This window comes from Oryzias latipes, chromosome 4 (assembly GCF_053564925.1).
Source record: "Oryzias latipes strain Hd-rR chromosome 4, Olatipes_Hd-rR_3.1".
NCBI lineage: Eukaryota > Metazoa > Chordata > Actinopteri > Beloniformes > Adrianichthyidae > Oryzias > Oryzias latipes.
In genome coordinates this window covers 10,827,412-10,849,858 of record NC_136240.1, presented here as the reverse complement: position 1 = coordinate 10,849,858, position 22,447 = coordinate 10,827,412, and the positions used below count along the sequence as shown (strand labels likewise).

At 41.1% G+C, this 22,447-nt stretch overlaps 1 protein-coding gene across 2 annotated transcripts in view; it reads right to left on the bottom strand.

The window, feature by feature from the left end:
• The window catches only part of rnf220b (ring finger protein 220b), a 34,229-nt gene extending 12,464 nt beyond the window's left edge, over positions 1 to 21,765 (bottom strand). For both annotated transcript variants that reach the window (XM_023954130.2, XM_023954131.2), the window contains exons 1-2: positions 21,421 to 21,765; positions 20,034 to 20,617 (exon numbers count right to left, since the gene is read on the bottom strand). In XM_023954130.2, coding sequence (XP_023809898.1) covers positions 20,034 to 20,610 — 577 coding nt within the window. In that variant the 5' untranslated portion in view covers positions 20,611 to 20,617; positions 21,421 to 21,765. The remainder of the gene's footprint in view (positions 1 to 20,033; positions 20,618 to 21,420) is intronic.
• Positions 21,766 to 22,447: the final 682 nt, after the last annotated feature.

Below are 22,447 nucleotides of genomic sequence, written 5' to 3'. Positions count from 1 at the left end.
AAAAAAGAAATTAGAAATGTATTAGCAATTGATTTGATCATTTTTTTGGGGTGTGTTCAAGGCAGGATAAGAGAACATGCTGTCATTTTATTTAAGCAAAAACAAGATTTTTTTTTAATCAATTGAAATAAAGTAAATATGGTCAGTGAGGGTATGTACAGAAGTCCATAAATCTCTGAAATGTTCATTTAAATAGCAGTAAATAGCAACATAAATATTGTTTCCAATTAAACAATTGGGGGTTAAAACAGTCAATTTTAAAAAAAGGTCTTATTTGTTGTTTCTTCAGTTACGAGAACATCGTAGCATATTATTTTGTATTAGCCGTACCTGACAACTTTTATCTGTGCATTTCTATAATTACTTCAAAGGTCTCCTGGTGAATTATCCAAAATGTCTGTTCACTTACAATTAGACGATGTACTAATTTCACATCCAGTCACTTTTTGGGTTTTGAAGAGAAGCAGAGCAGATTTTGGATGATAAAAATGAGACGACATAATTCCTATACTATTTAAATTTTGAGTTGTACTTTTTATGTTTAGCAAACCACTTTATCATCGAACTCCTTTAAGGATGTAAGACCTACTTCATGAAGTGATATTATGTCCATAAAATAAACAGATAGGTAAAAATGTAAATAATTGATTAAAGCATGTATAAATTATTTCAAATGAAAAATAAAAAGTTTCCAAATGAGCGTCTTGGATGTGTAATCCTCTGCGTTAAAATTGAAACAAGATGGCACATGCACAAACACAACGCCATGCCCCTTCTGCTGTCAGCATGTTGACATCATAGCCTGTCAATAGGAACATTACCCAGGAGGGCCACTCGGCCCATTGGGTCCCACTGATGGATTACAGCCATAAGCAGCCAACCGGGAGCCTCAGGAGCTCCACTATATCAAGATTTTACCTAGTAGATGAGGTGATTTACTTGTGAAAGCCATCAATCATACAAAGAGAGCTAGAAGGCGTGATAAACCTAATTTCCCATCTTTACAAGCGAGACATGTTCTTGCATTTACTTTTTGAGTCGGTGTGGAGCACCACAGCCAAGTTTGTTTAGTAGTTCCTCTAATGTTGCAGGAATCTATGGTTCCTTAAGACTCTGTCATGACAACACGACACAAACGTGTTGGCCTGTGACTGGAGATACAACAAGCCCACCTGTCTATTAGACATGCTGTCCCCTGACATTAGTTGAGCCATGAGCCCCAATAATGAGCAACCAAATGGCACCAAATGGCTTCTAAATAAAACATGGGATGGAAAATAGAAACTGGCGTCAGGTGTCCTTGAGAGTGTGACGGCCCTGAAGCCCTCCCCTCCCACCATCTCCCCCTCTCTCAATCCCTCTCGCTTCTTTTTTGCATCCCCTCGTGCAGGGCTAAATGACTTTTCCCGACACGCATTGAACGTTCCCGAGCTTCCCGGGCCCTGCCGCCCGGAACATGTGAGCATCAGTAAACAATGAAATCTGTGGGCCTGAAATTGAATTTATAACCACATTACCTGCACAGATAACATCTCTGAATGGCGCCGCGATAAGAGCGATGGGATTTGATTTTCAGGTGTTTTATTGGTCCACTTTTTGGATAGGCCCCCTACCTCAGACTACCCCCCACCACCACCACCACCACCACCACCAACTGCTCCTAACAGATGCTTTTAAACTTTGTGGCAGAAATTATGTTTGGATGAGTGTGTATAAACTTTAGCTGCGAGTTAACAGCATGTCACATTCATAAGTGGCATTTGGGGGTTCATGGAGACCCCATCTTGGCACCCCCGCATCCCGACCCACATAAACTCTGACAGTGTCTTAGTCAGCTTCTGCCTCTCTTCAGCCTGGGGGGTCTGAGACACCCAACAGGAACTGTAAAAGCTGCCTGTGGGGCTTGTTAACGGTTCCCGCACCAGAGCAACTGGCTGAGCTGGGCCATTCTCACTGGGCTGTGATGAAACGGACTGGACCATCTCTAAATGGATTCTGTGTTTTTTTATTTCTACTTTCTGTCTCGCCAGTTCAAGACCTTGTTTCCTGACAGTCTAGCCTTTTGTCCAGCTGACAATTTCTAATAAAAGTGCAGTTTTAGCTCTATAGGAAGGTCTAGCTACACGCACATACAGTATACATTGATTACAGTGAGTGGTTTAAACCAGTTCGTGGTAACAAATATTTTGGCAATTCATGAACAAAACTGCTTATGAATAAAAATCTAAATGAAGTGCTTTTAGACCTATCTTGTGTAGATGATTTCAAAGGATTGTATAAAAACCTGCAGAAACATTTTCACCTCTGGTTTTGATTTGAAGAGAAGTCACATTCGGGTAAACAAACCCCGTTCCTCCCAACTCTAACATCATGAGATGATAAAGTGCACCATTTGAAAACCAAAAGTTAATTGTCCTCTTTCTCCCAATGCATGATTTCTGTTGTTCTGGACTGATCTTGACAGTCACTGTCCAGGATTGAACATTTTCCATTGAAAACAGAGAGATCACAATCCTGCTGACAAATCCTCCAAGCATCAAGGCCCCTCGAGGGCATGGGTAATGGCCGATGCCAGCACCCATATGACGGCTGCCAGTTCTGCTGATGCAGATGGAGCGAAGATGCCTAACATGACCTTTTGTGAATGCCACATCACATCAGGTCTGGATGTCAACCGCTGACATTATGCTAGGGCATGAAAAGGCAGTTCTGCAGGGGAGACATGGTGACAAACGCACTGCCGGTAACAAATCTGAAGACCTGGTGTAATTCTGATTGACATTGGCATGACTGGACGGCTTTGAATGGCAGGGGACATGCGAGTGAACATCCAGGGGAACGTTCAGGGGGAATTTCTGTGAGCTTTTTCTGTGCTTCTCGCCAATAAACTGCTGAGACAACTTACTCCAACTGGCATCGTTACTCCAACCATCAAACAATTCTCCAAGCACATCAAAAATCCTTCTATAAAGCCATAACAAGCAGAGACTCTATATAACCAGTAGGCATGTGGAGATTGGTTGGGGGAGTGAAGTTAACGCTTGGCGGCCAACACAATGGCGGTGGGTAGTTTGCGCAGGTCCTTGGCACACTTTCAGAGGAGATGGAGAGCTATAAAATCCATTGGCTCCTGCCACACCTGTACAACGCCCTATCCAGCAGCATGCTTCCTATTTAAAAGCATCACATGCAGGATATTAGTCAGGGTTTTTTGCCGTCTGTGAGGTAAAGTTAACCTCTGAAGCAGAGGGGGGAGAAAGGAAAGTATGCAGGCCGCCGTTTGTTTTTTATTGGGGAAATAATGGCCTATTGAGAGGTTGGGTATTTAATGAGCAACATAATAGGGCCTGTAGTAACACATCTGCTATGAGCAGAGTCATTTCCTTAACTTTCAAAGGCTGCTGTTCCAGCCTTTGAAACAGTAAGTTCACTCCCTTTAACTTGGTACTTCTACATATCTGCTTTTTATTAGTTCAAGAATCGCAACACCATGAATTCACGAAGAAAAGGACAAATATCCTGCTGGTTTGATGTTCAATCACAACCACACTCCTCTCTGTGCCTGCCCTTAAATCTGTTGATGTCCTACATAATTCCAACATTTTTCAAAACATCCCTCCTGATTTTCAATCAATTGTGTTTAATGTATTAAACACACTCGCCACAACCACTGTAACCTTTGGCCCTGCACAAATCAATGCCTCGTTAGGCCACTAATGATCATTCATTGACTAATAAGATCTGTATCAACCTCTTGTAGAACATTGATTGGCCTTTGGCCTTTGTAGTGCTTTAGGTGAACAACAGAAGTCAGCCGCAAGTCATGGGGAGTCAGATGATGAAAAAGCTCTGGGAGGGAATGGATAGGAATCTCAAACCTATAATAGACTCATTCTGAAGCACCTCAGGTTAAAGCCCTTTTATTCTGCCCCACAGATCAATGGACATAACCTCTCCGACCGCAGGTCAATCAGCGCACATACTCAGAATTTTCTCCTATTTCTTCTCCTTTCTTTCCCTCATCTTCTCCATTAGTCACTACAATTGTTCCATCCGGTGCGGGCGTGGCTCCGCATGTATGTGTTCAATCACTTCTGATGGAGAACAGACCTGGTAGCTTGGTGACTGTTTCTCTGTGACCATATTTCTCTTCTCAAGACCTGAGGGTAAAGATCGAACGCTGCCTCTGCTCTGTTTTAGACAATCAATCTGCCCCTCATTGAGATGCATGGCTCAATGACCTCTGATGGGGACTTCCACATTCAAGGAAGAGAAGAGGAACTCAGGACTGTCTTTGGAAATCCGTAGAGATGTACAAATAAATCTTTACTTGTAATAAAATATTTAACCTTTATAGTGTGCCTTAATTAAGCTGATGGATTCTGAAAGATAACCTCCGATTCTTTAAGTAACATTTACATCAAAGATATTTCAGGTTCTTCTGAAGTCGGTTAATTGGTACAGTCAGTTTATTTTCCAGAGTCAAACATCCGATATCGTGAAAATCTTTAGTATTGAAGATTAGTTTGGTTTTTAAATCACAATATTTACCACTATGATAATGGTTAATGGCGTATACTTTTACAGCGCTTTACTATCTTCCTTTAAGGCTTCAAAGTCCCATTCATCTATGCAAACACATTCGCACACTGATGGCGGGCAGCTCCGCTGCCTTACATGGTGCAAAACTCTAACCCTAGGGAGCAATGTGGGGTTATGTGTCTTGCCAACGGACATTTCAACACATAGACGGTGATGGCAGCAACCAAACCGGTCATCCTCCAGTAAGGGGTCGACCGCTCTACCTCTGCACCACAATCATAAATCAAATGATATACTTGCTGAAGTACATTTGTTTTTGTTTCATGTCAAACTTCGTCCAGTCTGTAGAATTTTTTGTGTAATAATAAATAATTTTAAAAATAAATAGTGTGTGATAAAGTTAAGGACATAAGGTTTTAATTTTGATTTGATTTCTGTTTATTTTAAAAACACTTACCCCTGCCCAATACGATGGAGTAAAACGTAAAGTCCCACAACAATAATTTTTTTTTAATCTATTTTCGAAACGTTTCCAATGGTCTTTTAAGTACGAGTGTGCCATTAGGACCAAAAAATGTCTTTTAAACTGTCATTTTCTAGGACATAGTTTCTGCAGAACGGCAGAAGTTCATTAGAATTTCGCTTCCGAGTTGTGGGCAGGACATTAGGCATGAACCCCACCCTACTTCCCTTCGTTGTTACTAAGAGCTTTTTGTATAGTAGTTCACAATCTCAACCTAACATTAGCAGTGGAACAAAAATAACTGGCGAGCAATTTCTGAGCTATGCAGATGGACAGTTGTGAGCCAGATGCTAGCTCGGACCAGGAAAGACGTCCATGGATCTGTTTGTTTGCAAGAGGATGCATCAGAACTTGAGCAAAGAAATACTCAGAAATACAATTTTAAGCTTAATTCTTTTAATATATGTACTCCTTCATCAGTGGAGGACAGAGGTGACATGAAAATGCCACAAGAGCATGTTAAAGACACCAAATACAGGGTTTTCATTTAAGGAGAGTTAAGGCAAGTCTTTTCAGATAGATCCTGAAAAAGAGCAAAATTTTACCGGTAGTAAAAAAGTATTTTAAAATTCCTTTATAAAACCAGTTTTGCAACAAGAACAACTCTCCCATTAAATATGTTCCATTTTTGCCCCCCCCCAAAAAAGTACTTGAGCGCATTTTCTGGGAACAAAATGTCAAATGTAGACTTTGACATGTTTGCCAACTGTCAGAATCAGTGAACTCACATTGGATCAAAAAGCCTCTGACAGCAGACAGCGATCACCAGTACCCTGCCACTCATTCTAATGCCATCTACCTGCATCCACTGTCTGATATCCACAGATATCTGCGTGTGCCTCAGGTACTGTCAGCACTTTACCCGAGGCTGCCCGCTTCCACAGATTTCCAGTTTAAACATCATTTTTCACATGTTGGACATCTTCATTTCTGACAGGAGAATGACAGGGAGACATCAAGCTGCAAATAGACAGGTCATAGTCCTTCATTAGACTGAAATTAGATTGGCTCCAAAAAAAATATAGATCACAATTACTTGGACCACTGATTAATATACATTAATTCTCTCTCCCTGTATCTTTCTGTCTGCCTGTGGCGTTTATTATTCTATCGTCTCCTAATCACAGCTCTGACTTTCATTTCCCCCAATCGCTCTGTCTCTCAATTAGTGGTTAATAGGGAGAAAATGAGGGGAATCGCTCTGTTGCTTACAAGCACTCGGCTTTTCTAAACTGTCCCAGATAAACACTTTGTTAGCTTGTGTGGAAGTCACTAAAAATTTAATTACACAAGGACTTGATGATTGGTTTATAATTCGTAAAAAAGGACAATAAGCTAAACATGTTAAAATGCCGTGACAAAGTGAAAAAATAAAATCTATAAAAATGGTAAAGGGAACTAAATCAAACAACTGGTGTACTGTCACAGCTTTTTAATGCGAGGTAAACTTAAGTGAATTCTATACATTTAACAGATGAATCACATTTGCTCTAAAGTTGATAAAAGGTTATCAAATCTCTCCTAACCAAACAAGGCATTCAGCTAAGCTTCTTTCCGAATCAAATCTTTTTCATTTGTCAATAGTGCTTTCAGGGGAGCCAAATGCAGAGGATCAAAGGCTTGATGGCAGCAATCATTTGTTAAGCAAACAGATGTGACTTCAACTAAAATTGAAATTTAATAAGACAAATTTTAGAGCAAGCCAGAAACACAGAGAACCAGGAAGGTAACAAAGACAGAATAGATCTGAGGAGCCTAAAACCATGGGCTTTTATTTAAATGGAGTTCTAATTACCAGAAGTAGAAACAGCTGGTGATTAGTAAACTCAGATCTGGTGTGTTCATGGGACAAAGAAAAGAAATAGAAAACAAAATGGCAAATCTTTAAGAAGAAAGCTAAACATAATACTAAGAAAACAAAGCTAAATAAAACACTCGTCCTCAGAACTACAGCCACAGATCAATCTGTAAAGAAATGCAGGAAAAAACAAGGGAGACTTCAGCAAAAGGAAAGAGGATAACATGAACTATACTGTTTATTAATAAAAAATAATAATATATATATATATATATATCTTATCACACCTTTATTTAAAGCAACACATAAAAAAATTCATAGAAAGGCACCAATATACACTTATTTCAGCTCTGTCAGACAAATTCCTTAACAAATGTCAAATTAATGATAGAAAACATGGTTTTGTACAAAATAAAGTTAAATAAAATAAGAAATGGTATTTGATAGAACCTATATGGTAATTTTGGTTTCAAAGAAGGTGCAGGAACTACTTGTTGCTGGTGTGTTTTAGTATCTCTGAAAATGTCTTGTTTGCCTCTATTTGTAACACATTTTTTATTTTTTTATAATATTTTAAAATGTAACCTTAAACATTGTTGGAACTGAGAATTATTGTGAAGAAATCTTTTTTACTACAGATAAGAATCCTTTCTGAGTTTCTACTTCTTAAATGCTTAGGGCTAAAATGTGTTTTGGTTAATGTATTCCAATTTAGCTCATAAAAAAATATTAAACCAAGTTAAAAGCATAATTACAAATGATTACTTTATTCCACTTTGATCCTAATCACTTAAAATTGCTGCAACCTAATCAAGTCTAAATCATTTCAATGAGATTAATCATTCAGTCTAAAATTCTTCGGTGAAATCTCTGTTAATGGTATAGTTAATTCTGAAAAGATACATGTATGTATGTATGTATGTATGTATGTATGTATGTATGTATGTATGTATGTATGTATGTATGTATGTATGTATGTATGTATGTATGTATGTATGTATGTATGTATGTATGTGCATAGTGTGTGAGTGTGTGCGTGGGGGGGGGGGCTTTATTTTTAAATGAATTTCCTTGTTTTATATTAGTTATCTTGGTGAATAGCCCATTGTGTTCACAAGTATGATAAGTGCAACAAATATAATGATCAAATGATTGATTGATTGATTGATTGATTGATTGATTGATTGATTGATTGATCGATCGCTCGGTCGATTTTTCATTTTACAATCCATTTAATCCTTTTTCATCGTCCCTGTTCTTCTCTCCCCTACAAAACAACTGCTTATTACAGGTCCTCTTTCAGGTCCTGTTTCACCTGCCCTATGTTACCTGTCTGCCACCCAGTCTTCTGCAAAAACCCTGCCTCACATGATTTGGCATGCATCTCCATTCAAGGTCAACAAATTGATACATAGAAGATTCTACTATGTGGCGATAGATACAGATACAATACATTTGATACATTAATACAATCTAGATATTTATTATTCATTTAGCATTTAAAACTTGAAAATAGAAACTTTTTTTCTTACTGGCACTTTTATATTTTAAGCAACAAAAACGAAATGTCTTTGACATAACAGCTTTACACATAAAATCTTGGTATTTTAGGTCTTTTAGACTGTTTTGTTTGCTAAGATATAAAAAAGTGAGTCATATTAATTATTCAGGTATTGTTTGAAGTTCTCTGAAAAAAATGGTTGTCATATGTTTAGTGCATACAACCCAAATCCCTTGCTGTGGTTCACCTTTCAACCAATACGGCTGTTAATCCTAGTACTTGATCGATTTTCCGATACATTTCTGTTTCTTTTACGTCTCTATTTCCTACACCTCTGCTGCCGGATCCAGCAGTTTCAGAAACCAAGTCATTCTAAGTTAGAGCAGCAGGAAATGTATTTAAATGTACTACAAGTTTTCTTAGTCAATATAAAAGTGAGGCGATATATTGAAGTTTACTTTTTATATACTAACATATATAACATAAAATGATCAAATTCAGTCTAAAGAACTATTCAGTTGGTGTACTTCATACATGTATATGGTGTGTACACTCACTGGCCACTTTATTTGTTAGACCTTGCTAGGACAGGGATGAACCACTTTTTGCCGTCATGACTGTCTTTATCGTTCCTAGCATAGATCACTCTGGTGACTGCTGAGGCCATTGAACTCATTGTCATGTTCAAGACTGAGATGATTCCAGCTTTATGATCCTGCTGAAAGTATCCATCAGAAGATGGTACTCTGTGGTCATAAGGGGTTGGGCTTGGGCAGCAACAGTACTCAGTTTGGCTGTGCTGTTGCAACCATGCTCAATCGGTGTCCAAAGAAAATATTACCCATACCATTACACCACCAGCACTACCAGCCTGAACCGTTGATACAAGGTTGACTTACTGAAAAATTGGGGAAGAGACGAATGTTGCAGCTGAAATGGAGACTTCAATTATCCGGTTTTGGTGAGCCTGTGAGAGTTGTAGCCTCAGTTTCCTGTTCTTAGCTGACAGGAGTGGCACCTGGTTTGGTCTTCTGGTGCTGTAGCTCATCTGCCTCAATGTTCGATATGCTGTACATTCAAAGATGCTCTTCTGCAGATCTCGGTATTCCTTCTATCAGCTGGAACCAGTCTGGCCATTCTCCTCTGGCATCAACAAGGCATTTCTGCTCACAGAACTGCCGCTCACAGGATATTTTCTCTTTTTCTGACCATTCTCTGTAAACTCTAGAGATGGTTATGGGTGAAAATCCCAGTAGATCAGCAGTTTCTGAAATACTCAGACCAGCCCGTCTGGCACCAGCAACTATGCCACGTTGGAAGTCACTTCAGTCACCTTTCTTCCTTATTCTTATGCTCGGTTTGAACTGCAGCAGATCGTCTTGACCATGTCTACATGCCAAGATGCATTGAGTTGCTGCCATGTGATTGGTTAATGATAAAATTGATTAAAGGAGCAGTTGGACAAATCTGCCTGATGAAATGCTCAGTGAGTGTTGTATACTTGCTATAATTATGCTCAAGTATAGTTGATCACTAATACTGCATATTGCAAGTTTTCCTCATATCGTGCAGCCCTACATCAGTCACACACATGTGCTGAAAGAGCTAACAGGTGAGAAAAAACCTGACAACACACCTGCTTTCTTCTTCCACACCTGTCCCTCATGCACTTTGTGCTGCAGAAACCGCAGGTATTAGAGAACAGCAGAGGCTAAAACCTTGCAGAAAGCTTCAAACAAAACCCAATTGTTGTCTTCCTTTAGTTAATCTGACAGGTTTTTAAGAAAAAAAATGACCATCATCAAAGACTGGAGTGTGTGGAGACCTCCTAAAAGGACGTGTTGAAGGTTTTGGTCACCGACCCACATCCTATCGTCACAGATCGGCCGCAGATAAGATCGGATACTGTCAGAAACACAGCTGCTGGTATCGGGGGACCACAAACACCTGGCGCTGCTTGATACTGCTCTGTTTGGGTTAGTCACACTTCCTACAGGATTTTGATGTGTCTGCCTGGATGAGCAAACAATTACAGTAGATGAGGCTGTTTAATCTTTAAAAAGCGCAAAGATATGGACGATAAAACCATGTATACTCAACAGCCTGCAGATCCAAATGGAGATGGGAATCAGGGAAGGCTGAAACAAGGATCCCCGCAGACAAGCGCACAGAAATGTTTTTATACATTTTATTACGTTGCATCTACATGTTTCTATCATATAATACATAAATACACAAACCAAACTATAATTACAACAACAAGACTGGAGGATGAGTCTGGTTTAATAAGTTCAAGTCTGCACTAAATTCAAGATGAAACTGAGGCTTTATTTAAAAAAAAAAAGTGTTTTAAAACATTACAGGTTTTAACAAAGAAACAAAACTTTCAAATGGAAATATGCATTTAAAAATATGCTGCAAATCACCCAAAAAGCCTTAAACTCTTTAATGGCCGTATCTCACAGCCTGTACACACTGTACATTTTGCACATTGTTCTTAAAAAATTTTGGTCTTTCGTGATCTATGCATGATGTATGTAATTCATAAGTGTTTCTTGCGTTTATCAATCGTCGGCGTGTGCAGATGTCCTTCGAGGGTTTTGGCCGACGTGCCTTTGCAAGAAATCGCTTTTGTGCTGTTCAAAATTTTTGGTCAGCTGAGAATAACGTAGTTTATGCGCAAATATTACGTAAATCTTATGCAGTTGCTTATGATTTTTGCAAGACGCATACACAAATTTGTGGACTCCCATGACTTCTTCATGTATGTCTAACGGAGTTTTCACACATGTACCACTGTAGTACTTTTATATCGTCTATAAGTCACGTATGTCATGATAAAAATACGTAATTGACGTACGATTCACTAATGAATTGCATAGAAACAGCGCAATAATTGTCCACGGTCCATTTTTGTATTGATTTAAGTGTTATTTGTGCGCTTTATTCACATTTATTCCATCGTTTTAACGTGGTTCATTTGTGATACATCTGTGAAAATTTCACATAAACTTTTCTCACTTTTTCCACGTGTGTTCAGGTATGACCAAATTTCATCCGTACGTACTAGCTGTGTGACACACCCTTACGTGTCAGTGTTTACATTCTTTTAAATACCGTAACTTCAACTCCAGTGGATTCTGAAGCAGAGAAAAGCAGCCCTGAGCTTATTTGCAATACTTTGCTGGAGTGAAAAGTTTACGGAATTAAACCTATGGTGGCTGTAAAGTACAAATCACATCAACAATTTACCCAATGCAAAAATGTATTAAAGATCTCAACGACAATTCATTTTTATTTCCTTTCAACAGTTTTTGTTAGTAACGTTTTGCATATTGGTGCAAATCCAGTATGAAGAGCCGCTTTCCTCCACGTCAGCATCAGCTCATACAAGGTGATCGCATAAACGCTCGAAAAGTCATGCTGTTCAATTCAGTTTAAGTTCATTGTTATGGCGACTTAACATGACCAGAGTCAAACAAGGCGATGAACATTAAAAGCTCAAAACATTTAATAACAATTTTTAAAGTAAAATAGTATGAAATAAGTGACATCAGAACACTGATAAAAGCAAAAACTGCAGCACAGTCTCATGCTGTGATTAATAGGTTTTATGAAAGTTTTTTGAAAGTGGACAGTGACTATTCCTGCTGTGGCAATGCATTCCAGAGAGTCTGTGGACAGATTGAAAACTCTTGTTTCCCTCTGAGGTAGGTCAAAGAGCATTAGCTATTTAGGTGTGGCCAGCAGCATCTCAGGGTTTTTAGCCTCTACTACTATAAGTCTGGGCTGCTCAGGTGTTTCTCCGGTAAAAAAAAAAAACGTTTGCACTCTACGATTCTTTTATTAACAGCAAATTAAAGCTGTTAATTGATGTTGTTTTCTTTTTATGGTTGAAGGTCAGCACATCCCTGCGTACTACATGTGGTCTCCCGGCACCACTCACAATGTAAGGGAAGACAAATTGAGCTGAAGGAGGATACTGAGGTGACAGCTTTCTACCAACGACGGGACGTAACTGCTTGAGTGTGATTTTTTGCCCCTTTGTGTCAGAATTCTGTACACAGATCCACTTCAGAGAGTGTGCTCATGCGTGTGATCTGTACACACTGCTGTGTAGCTGTGGTGAGAGCAGCGCGGTGCGAACCCCCATCGACACGCCCCTCCGATCCCCACAGACACCGAGGAACAAAGAGGCCGGTGGTAATGCCGGCGGGTATAGATCTTCTCCCCCTTGTTTTCTGACTCAGCTGGGTCACACCGGTGCCGCTCACAGTTCAACCTACTCTACTTGACCGTTCAGGGTCTTAGAGCTTCTGCTAATGAGGCTGGATCCTCTCCAGTCTGCAAATGAACGCACCGGCCCACCAATAGCAGAGTCCACAGCTGCCCATGGTCACAGGCGGGAGTCCAAACTGGGAGGAATGTAAAATTCTGAAAAAAGCCTACAGAATGGATCATATCAGTGAATTTAGAATAAAATACAAGCCCGGAGTTAAAATGTTTAGAGTAAATCTGTTGAAATTGTTGAAGGTTTAAAATGCTCTTTCTTTTGTGTCCACTCACCAGCCTCAAGCCTCTGAGGTGAACTGATTCTTAACAAAAATATCAAGTTTTATTCATAATCTCTAAATGTATTTACAGCTAATAAATTACACGTTTTTAGAAATGGTTGGCCAGATTTTGACCAAAAAAAGAAAAACAAGTTATGAACAATATTTAATGCTGGCATTTGTTGACCAGACTAAAGTATCAAAGTATGTTTTTGTGTGTTTTTAGGATTAATTTCAAGATAACTGTGCGATTAAAATCATATGTGTGTGTGGGAAATACAGGCTGGGACAAAGAACCTTCAATGAAGCCATACAAGGAAATATATTAACCAGCATTTAATCTGAACTGGATGTCAACAGCAGAGGTCTTAAGGTTCCACTCCTGTGTGATTCTGCCCATGTGAACTTGAGCTACAGTAAAGGAAGTGCTCAATAAGCCAAAACGCCATTGTTTGTGCTGAATTGGGTCACAGCATGCATTCTATAATCATTCAGGGTGATTTGTAATTGCGCTAATAGGGTCACGACCGAGACAATAGGATGTGTACGGAGTCTCTTCTCGCACTCAGCCCTGCAGACTCACAGCAAGCCTGCCAACCACCGCCTGTGTGGTCTATGGGGACAATTAGCACAATCTCCATACTAATGGCAGCCTGTAAGAGACACTTTTGAGCTTCTGTGTGTTTGCATGTGTGAGGGAATGTTTGCCTGCGCCAAAGCATGAGAGCATTCCTGCATGTAGCTGTGGATGCCTGCTCTGTGCCGTGTTCGCTGCACACTGGCTTGAAGCATTTTGCAGCGTACATGTGTCTTTAGGTAGCATTTTAGTGTGGCGTGCCCCTCCCTCCCACCATCTCTGATCCACAGCCACTCATTAGCACCATAATAAAGAGTTGGGACGACACGTAAAAGGTTATATACTGCTGGACTGCTGTTTTCCTACCAATTATCAGACCTGTGATTTATGGTTCAGAAGCAATGCTATTCTCTGAGGAGAACTGGGGGAGTGTTTATGCCCTGACACAGTGAGGTGAGGGGTCAATCCTGGCCAACTTTGACCTATAACAGGCGTACAGGCGTTGATGGGAGCTTGCCAAACAGTTTAGCGCCACAGAAGGGGACTTGATCGATCAGAGGGGGAACGTAGCTAATTGGTGCAGTTCCATGCACTAATGTAATTACACTACATGTTTTAGGTTTAAGTAAGTCATGATTTGAGCAAAAACATAATTAAAGAAATATGAATTTCTTCCTGAATTTTTGAATTCTAAAGAAATGCCTTTTCATAAAATTCATGGAATTCCACTTGGCATGTGTCACTCAGGATCAGCTGTTGGGTGTAGGTTTTACAGCCACTTTGCAACCCTCTAAAGATGTCTTCCTTCAATTCAAATCTTAAAAATGACAAAAAATGGCACATTTGACAGTCAACAAGGACTGTCACTCCTGCTTACCAAGGCACTAAATGATGTCAGGAACTCATGTATTTGGGAGGTAAAACCATCACGCCTGGCATGCTTTTGGCATATTGTCTCTTGTTAAGCTCCACCACAGCTGGGAGACTGGAAACAAGCACAGCTGACATGCTGTAATGAGGTCTGCATGTGACACTCGGCATATACAAAGCATCACACGCGTACTGTATATCATATATTAGATATGTAGGATCCCGTCTTCCAGCCAAGCATGCAGAATTGGTGTGGTCTTGGTGTCTGTCTGCGCTGCTCCTCAGCAGCATGTGTTTAACCCCAAGGTTTGGCCTTCCTGCCCTCTCTATCTGCCTGACTGATTTGTTAGACTCCAGGGAAAAAGACGGAGGATGTGAGTCTGCCCGTGCATGTGTGGATGTGCGATTTCTGCTCCTCACAAACATGGGATTCAGTATACAGATATAACACATCTTCCTCTAGCTTTTCCACACGCATACATACAACCCCCCCACCCACTCACCCTTTGATGTGAGATCAGAGGCAGCCGGTCGATCAGGTGTGCAGAATGGAGACTGGGAAGTCAGCAAGTTGACACATAACCAGCTTCTTTGTCTTTCACCTAAAATGATGTTAATCAGTTTTGTTGTTTGTTTGTTTTTTGCTCACAGATCTTCTCACATATCTGCTGCACATGTGGAGCAATCCCGAGTGGAGATGCAGGCGCAGGAAGCTACCACAAGATGCGTTAAGACCGCGGACCGTCTAACAGGTGCTGCTGGTCACCACATAAAAAAATCCCTTTTGCCTCCACGCACACAGACACACATTTCCCCCTGCTACAGTAAAAGCCAACTGGCAGACCTATAGAAATTCTGTCTGCCTCTGACCAACAGCGTTGCCCGCACTCTGACTCCCTGTAGCTTATTAAGAGACATAGAGGAACACCACAAACATACTTAACTTATGTCAGACCACACAGTCATCAAAAAACATAAAGAAAGTTCTCCACATTTCCTCCATCCAACCCTCATAAGAGAGAGAAAAGGAGGTGGAAAGCTGAGAAAAGTTTCCCCTCCTGCCAGGATGAAAGCCTCTTTTACTTGGGAGAACATTAGGAGAACAAACTACCGTCACAACAGGAGGGGGAACAGTCAACCCCGGCATACTTTCACATCAAACACAACCACCATTAATATTGTAATGCTTCCTCTGCGTGTGCTTCAAATCAAGAGCAAGACAACCGGTGTGGTCGGACAAAGAGCCACAGATGGCCTTTTATTTGCGGGGATGCAGATTCAAACCTCACTGTAGCTGAAAAAGAATGATGCTCAGGAATAGTCCGCCTCCATCCAACCCAAATCCAAAAAAAAAAACATTTTGCTGTGAATCCCCCTATACTACAAACGAAAACGTAACACAAGGAAAGACTGAATGTCAGTGTACAGAGAGCAGATGTGAGTCTGCTTGATGAGGTGCACACACTGGGAATAATAGCAGGCAGCAGATACTATATGTGTATGCATGAGCATTGAGTGGTGGTATTGATCTCTTGTGGGCTGCATCGGGGGATGTAAACACTGCGTCTTTCAAAGGGAAGTTCGGGTCAATACCAGCCGTCAGCGACAGCTTCACACAGAGCAATGACAACCCCTGTTATCAAATCACAGCGCGCACTGCGAGAATACGCCCAGCGTGTTTAGGTACACATGTCAATATTAAACTGGAATTTATCGACACTTAAGCATAAATGACTAAAAAGCACACCTAATCAATGAGTAGAAGACATTTACTCATATAATGCATGAAGAAAAACTAAAATAACATCAGAAAATTCCCCCCTTTTGTAAAATTACTCCTAAAATTCACCCATTTTAATGCAACTTAGAGCAAAAATGTGCTTGTAGTGATCAGATATCATCAAAATCCACATTCAGATCTAAGATGGATCTATGTAATGTTGACTGTCCTGGCTTCAGTAAAACTAAGCCTAACCAAGCAAAGAAGACCCTTGACCACATCTCACAGCAAAGCCTTTGGAGTTTTTCCCTACTTTTTTCCTCACAAATACCTTCTTATAGGATATATTCTGATTGAAAATTTGGCAAATCTCAAGCAGCCTTTGCATCGTAGTCAGAGCATCTGGAACAGCCGGGTGCAAAGTCCCGATGTTCACATTTATAGAAGTAACCGTTGTTGTTTAAGCACCTGTCAGCAAATGAAAAACTCGCTAATAATTGTTCTGTTTTACATTTTGACATTATTCCTCTTTTATTATTAGCATAAAAAACTAAAACAGGTTTTGTCAAAATAATGCAAACAAATAGTTTCATATATAAAATTATATGCACATTTTTTCTCAAGTTTTCGGTTTGTTTTTTTATCCAGCCCATCTTTAAAATAATGTGCGGTTTGAGGAAGAACTTTTACATTTTCTTTTTTTTCCTTAGATTATATTAAATAGAATTAGTTTGACTTTTCACTTTTCCAGCAGTTTCATCTACAAACTGGAAGTGTTGCAGCAAAGCATAGGGGTTCTCCAACATCTGTCTCCAGTTATCACAGCTCTCACTTAGCTTTGCCTCCACTGTGAGCTGTACACACACACACACACACACACACAACATTTGGCCAGCTATGGTGTGTATTTTGCCACTCAACTCTCTAGTTTCCTAAGTCATGTTTCTGTTAAAAAAAACGATTTTCATTCCAACTCTGGCCTGCGGCGGAAAGCATCTCCCAGAGGAAAATAAGCATGACTCGCTCCAGTGAAGACATCTGCCCTTTGAAAGTGAGTGTGGCTGTTTGAACAGCTGTCAGAGTACACCGATCGTTTCAGACCTTCCCTTATAAAAAACAGAGGCGAGTCGAGGAGGGAACATCGGTGGAAGAAAGGCAAGAATGGACAGGAGGAACCGACCGCTGCTGGTAACACGTGGGCAAACAGGGAGAGCTGCCATGCACCTGCCTGTCTGGAGTGACAAACACGTTCAAGGAGAACCGGAGATCACGGTCACCTGAGTGTGCAACCGCAGACGGGAGAGCATCCCCACAGACAACAGTTCAATACTGCAACAGAAAAATCAAGTTAAAAAAAGGAACAGTCATAAATCTTTGAGGGCACACTTTATTTATCAAGGTATTTATCCCTTGTGTTGTCTTCCGGGTTAAAAGTGACCCACTACCAAGTTAAGTTGCAGAAAAAATGCCTTCCTTTACCAACTTGAAATGTTATAACTTTCCCTAAAGCGGCTCTAATTTTAGAAAAAGTTAAACTGTTTTTTGTTTATGTTTACATGTGTGCTGTACACCTTATGGGTCATTTTGACCCGTGAATTATAAAATATTGAACACTAGAAAAAGTTCAAAGGTCACACACAAACTAATTCACATACACACACACACCCCAGATCCACTTGATGGTGCAGCTGAATCTGTAAAAGGTTCCAGTTCTGTCCCTGAAAGACAAAAGCTGAATGCTGCTCATATAAGACAGACGTCTGCAGAAGTCATTCTCACTGTTCCACATGTGCTTAATAGCTGAAATTGAAAATTCCTCATAAAGTCAACAACAATTTGTTGTTTTGTTGTGTTATAAGAAAAGTCCTTTTATAATTCACCCACAAAAATATATAAAAGACAAAGAAACTCCAGATTGTTGCACTGTCAGTATAATTATTTAAAAAATAATTACTTCACATTTAAATAACAGCAATAAGCAACTTTAAAAAATGGGTTTTGTATTTAGAAACAAAAAGTAGGATTTAAAAAAAATGTGTTAAATTGAATTTATTTGATAAGTAAATGTTTCATTGGGCTGAATAGATTTTAGATTTCAAATTCAGTGAAGTTGTTTTATTTTGGGGCTTTGCCAGGGTGGGTACATTTGACCCATAGGATATGGGGAGTAAACAGATGGTTAAGATCACACAAAAGTTAAACACTTTTTTGAGGAAAAATGCCATAAACTCAGACATGGTGAAGACACAAAAATGTTTACCAATAAGGAAAATAAAATCAAAACTATATGGTTTGGTTTTGTGGGAAACTCTACTTCTTCTGTTGCTAAAGTGTGCAGGCACTCGACACACTCAAAGACTTCAAGCTTAACACTTAGGACGATTGCTCCTAAAGTCACTGTTGCCCAGTCAAGAGGAACAAGTGTATGTCAGACTTAGAAAAGTGCTGTGGGCTCAATTGCATTAAAGCTCTTAGTTTGTCTGACTCCAGAATAATTGGATAAAGCTGGAAAAGCAGCTTCCAACGTGCATGAATCCGTGTTTCCATTTTTTTTTTTTTTTGGGTCGGGGGGGTGAGGAGTGATCCTCCTCCAGTTCTGTTCCAAGTCTGTCTTTTGTCCTTGTCTACATTTCCCAAATGAGATTCCCAAAATCAGGAGGTGAGCATGCATGCATGCGTGCACAGAGCAAACACTGTCAGACAAACACACCTTTCACACAAGCTCGCTGGCTCCTATCTCTTCTTTTCCTGTCCTTATTAAAATTCCATATTGGGATTCCTTGCTGCCACTCCGCCTCCCTGGCCCTGTCACTCAGCCACCAACCGGTGACAAAATCAGCAAGTTTTAACAAAGAAATGAACATATGCAAAGTGGCGCACACATGCGGCACACAATCCAAACTTTTCCTAAGACAGCCAGTCCCTGCTTCTGCCCTTTATGTGTGGGATGAAAGTCTCCTTCAGGTGTTGTGTTTGAGAGCTTCCACCGGCGTCTCCTTCTCCTGCCTTCGCCCCTCTCCAAGCTCTGCCAACCCCCCCCCATCTCTTTTTCATTATTTTCTGTGGTGTCCCCCTCTGATCTGCTGAGCCTTTGGGTGCTCTCCCTCCTCTCGCTGCCTTCGTCTTCCACTGGTCCCTTTCATCTGTCAGGCGCACCCCTCGGCGACCACCACTGAGGAGGTTTGATTTCCCATCATGCCTCGCATTGCTTTCCCGACTTGCTCCCTCCCGTCTCCCTGTGAGGCGAGAGTTGTGCCCCCGCGTCGCTGGGCAATTATCCCGGGGACTAATGAGGAGCGTCTCTCCCTCCGTGGTGCGCTGACTGACACCTCTCCCACTCATTTGTCAACAAATCAGACGGCTGGTGTGGGCGGCCATATTGAGCTGAGGGTTGTCGTTGGGAAGCTAAGGCGCATCACTGCATCTCTTTCTCTCTGCCTCCATTTTTCTGTATCCTCCTCCATACCTTCCTCTCTATCTCTGCCACCTCGTTATCTCTGACAGGATGTCATTCGCTCCAACTCTCACTCCTCCTCTGTCAGCCCTCCATACGCTCCCATGTATTTGTGCGCCACAGCCCCCAAGAAATGTCTGACTTCCAATAGGCCTAATGGTCATTTGTTGCTAATGATCACTAAGCTGAATAAGTGTCACTACTCGATTTATTTGGGTCAGAGTCAGTCACAGGCAGCTGCTGTAAACATCGCTACACAACAGAGGACAAAAGAAAAGGCTTTTTTTCCAGGCTCCCTCAAAAAAGAGCCTTTCAATTTGTCACCATTATTCAGTGGAGGATATGTTAATCACATTGTTGCATTAGAGGATGCTGCGGCTTGAGTTTGTTTCCCTACTTTAAAGATGTGAGAGTATCTCACAGCTCCCTCTGAGGTTTGGTGAGAAGAGTTATCTGTGTGTCACATGTGCTTTTCCCAGAGGAGGGAGTACTTACTGTGTTCTTTACGCTCCTCTGGGCTCAAGGAAGCCTCTCCGTCAGACAACAGGCCGGACATTGAGAACAGCTTTCTCCCCGTCTCCTCAGCTTTCAGGGAGCCAAAGTCAAACTCCTTCCCCTCCACTTCTGGAAAGCAGCTTTTCAGTCTCTTGGCAGGGGTGAACGCCGACTGGTAACCCCCGGGCTCCCTCTCCTCTGGTGGGGAGGAGAAAGGCCGGAAGGCGCCCACACCGCTGTGGTTAAGCATGCCTAAAGTGGTACAGTCCAGGTTCGGTGGTGTGAACTGATGGTGGAGGTGCATAAGGGAGGCCGGGAAGTCTCGAGCCGGAAACGCGCCCGATAAGGGGCCCTGGCGCTGATACATGGAGGTGAAGGTGTAGGAAGCTGAGGGGAAGGGGAGGTGGAGGTCCTTCTCCACTGAAACAGGAACACCAAAGGGTCTGGGCGCCTGGCAGGGGACCGAGGCGTCCCGGCCGGCCTCTGCAGTGGAGGCTAGGACCATCAGTGCGGGGGAGGCCAGAGGAGCTGGTAGGTAGGAGGGGCTGTCCATCTTGAAGGGGCGGTGGAGGTCCATTCACCTCCTAGAAAACAAAAAGGAATATTCATGATCAAAAGGGTCACTTATTACATTTCTTAATTAACTTAATTTGTACTTAGTTTCAGTTTTTAAAATGAAAAAAAAGAAGTCGTTTTGTAAACTTTTCAGAAAACACAAAAATGCCCAAATAGTTTCATGTTGTGAAACACACTAGTTACAACTCTGGAGGCATTTTTACAATCCCAGCTTTGGATTCATTTCAGCAAAAAGGGGCTGAAGTGGGCCTACTAAGCCTGTAAATAATTACCGCAGAATGTATCGCCAATAAAACGCACACATAGATGGAGCCTCCAAACCCTCCCTTACTTCTGAGGTGTAAGAAATTAAAGAAATTGGAGGAGGAAAAAAGCATCATAAATGAGATTCTCTGAACATCAAATTTGAATAGGATGAGAGTTTTAAGAAACTTTTAGACAGTTAAACAAAATAAAAGGTAAAAGTGACAAAAGAACTGCCCAAATCTTTTTTGTTTTTCTATTTTTGATTGGATTAAATTGGGTATTTTTAAGTGAAAATAAAATCAAAGCTCTGCGCTGTGGAGTCAGTTTTTCTATAAATAATCTAATTTCTGCTTTAAAAAATGGAATGTTTAAAAAAAGTTTTACACTATCATCAGTCGCCCGAGTCAAAAAGTCACGTGTTCTAACTGTTTTTACGCACAAAATCGAAAGAGAACCACAAAGCCTCGCGCCCGACAGAACATGAAGCAACCAAAGAACTAATTAGACCAATTAAAGCAAATGAAGCTTTAATCACGTGCATGGGGAAGCATCAATTCGTACTCACAGTGATGATGAACTGCGAAATGGGAAATGTGTTTCTCCGGCAACTCTTTCGCTTCAACTTCTGGATAGTTAAAACAAGACGCCAGACTTTCTCCTGGCTGCGCAAAAACGGAAGAATAAAAAACAAAAAAGGGTCACTTTGGTGGTCCTCCTTCAGATGTAGCTGGGTAGTTTTTTCACCCCCCTTTAATTATTTGAGTGGAGTCGAAGCGGAGATGCGCGCTTGGAGATGCGCGTCTGCGCGGGATGATGAAGGCACCAGCGCACGGACTGGCAGCGGGTTGGTCTGTGTCTGTTGGTCTTTTCGCTCCGTGTGACGGTCTCCCCCCTCTGTCTTACTCTTTACACTGCCCTCTTTCTCTGAAGACCCCCCCACCCCCTGCTCTGCTCTCTCCCCCCTTGAGACCGATGGACACGTGCGTTTCCGTGCTGGGAAAACGGCTGAAACGCTGCAGTCTTGAAAAGAAAAATGTTTTTAAAAACTTGGAAGCAAGAAGCCTGACATTGTAATTTTTAATGAAAACCCCCAAATCTTGTACTTTTATCACAATTTCTGGCACAGGAATGCAGTGAGTTTCGGTGCTGGAGTCTGGAGTGTGGCTGATGAGTGGCAGGTGAAGGAGTTCAGCCCCCTCAGTGAGTATTCTCCTGCGTGATTGACACTTGGCCATATTTCCCTTTGATGAGGCACAATGCAAACCAATGGGATTATTTGCCACCAATAATCTGCTTTCAACTTCAGCACATTACACAGTGTAATATCTGCATTATTCATATCTGTTTCCATTGTCAGAGAGCACAGCTCAGAGTGCCACAAATCACCCCAAATCACTCTTAATTTGTTTTTATCGGTATTGGTATTGCTTAAAGACTTTTTGAAATAATGTAATTGAAATAATTCCTTATTCCCTGGAGCCAATCCAGAGGCTTTACACCGCTAATCTAATGTGACACGCAATTTCCGTCTCTCAGACGATTGCTTCCCCTCAGGTCCCTGTCTTTAATGAACAGCCATTTGGCTGTGAGCC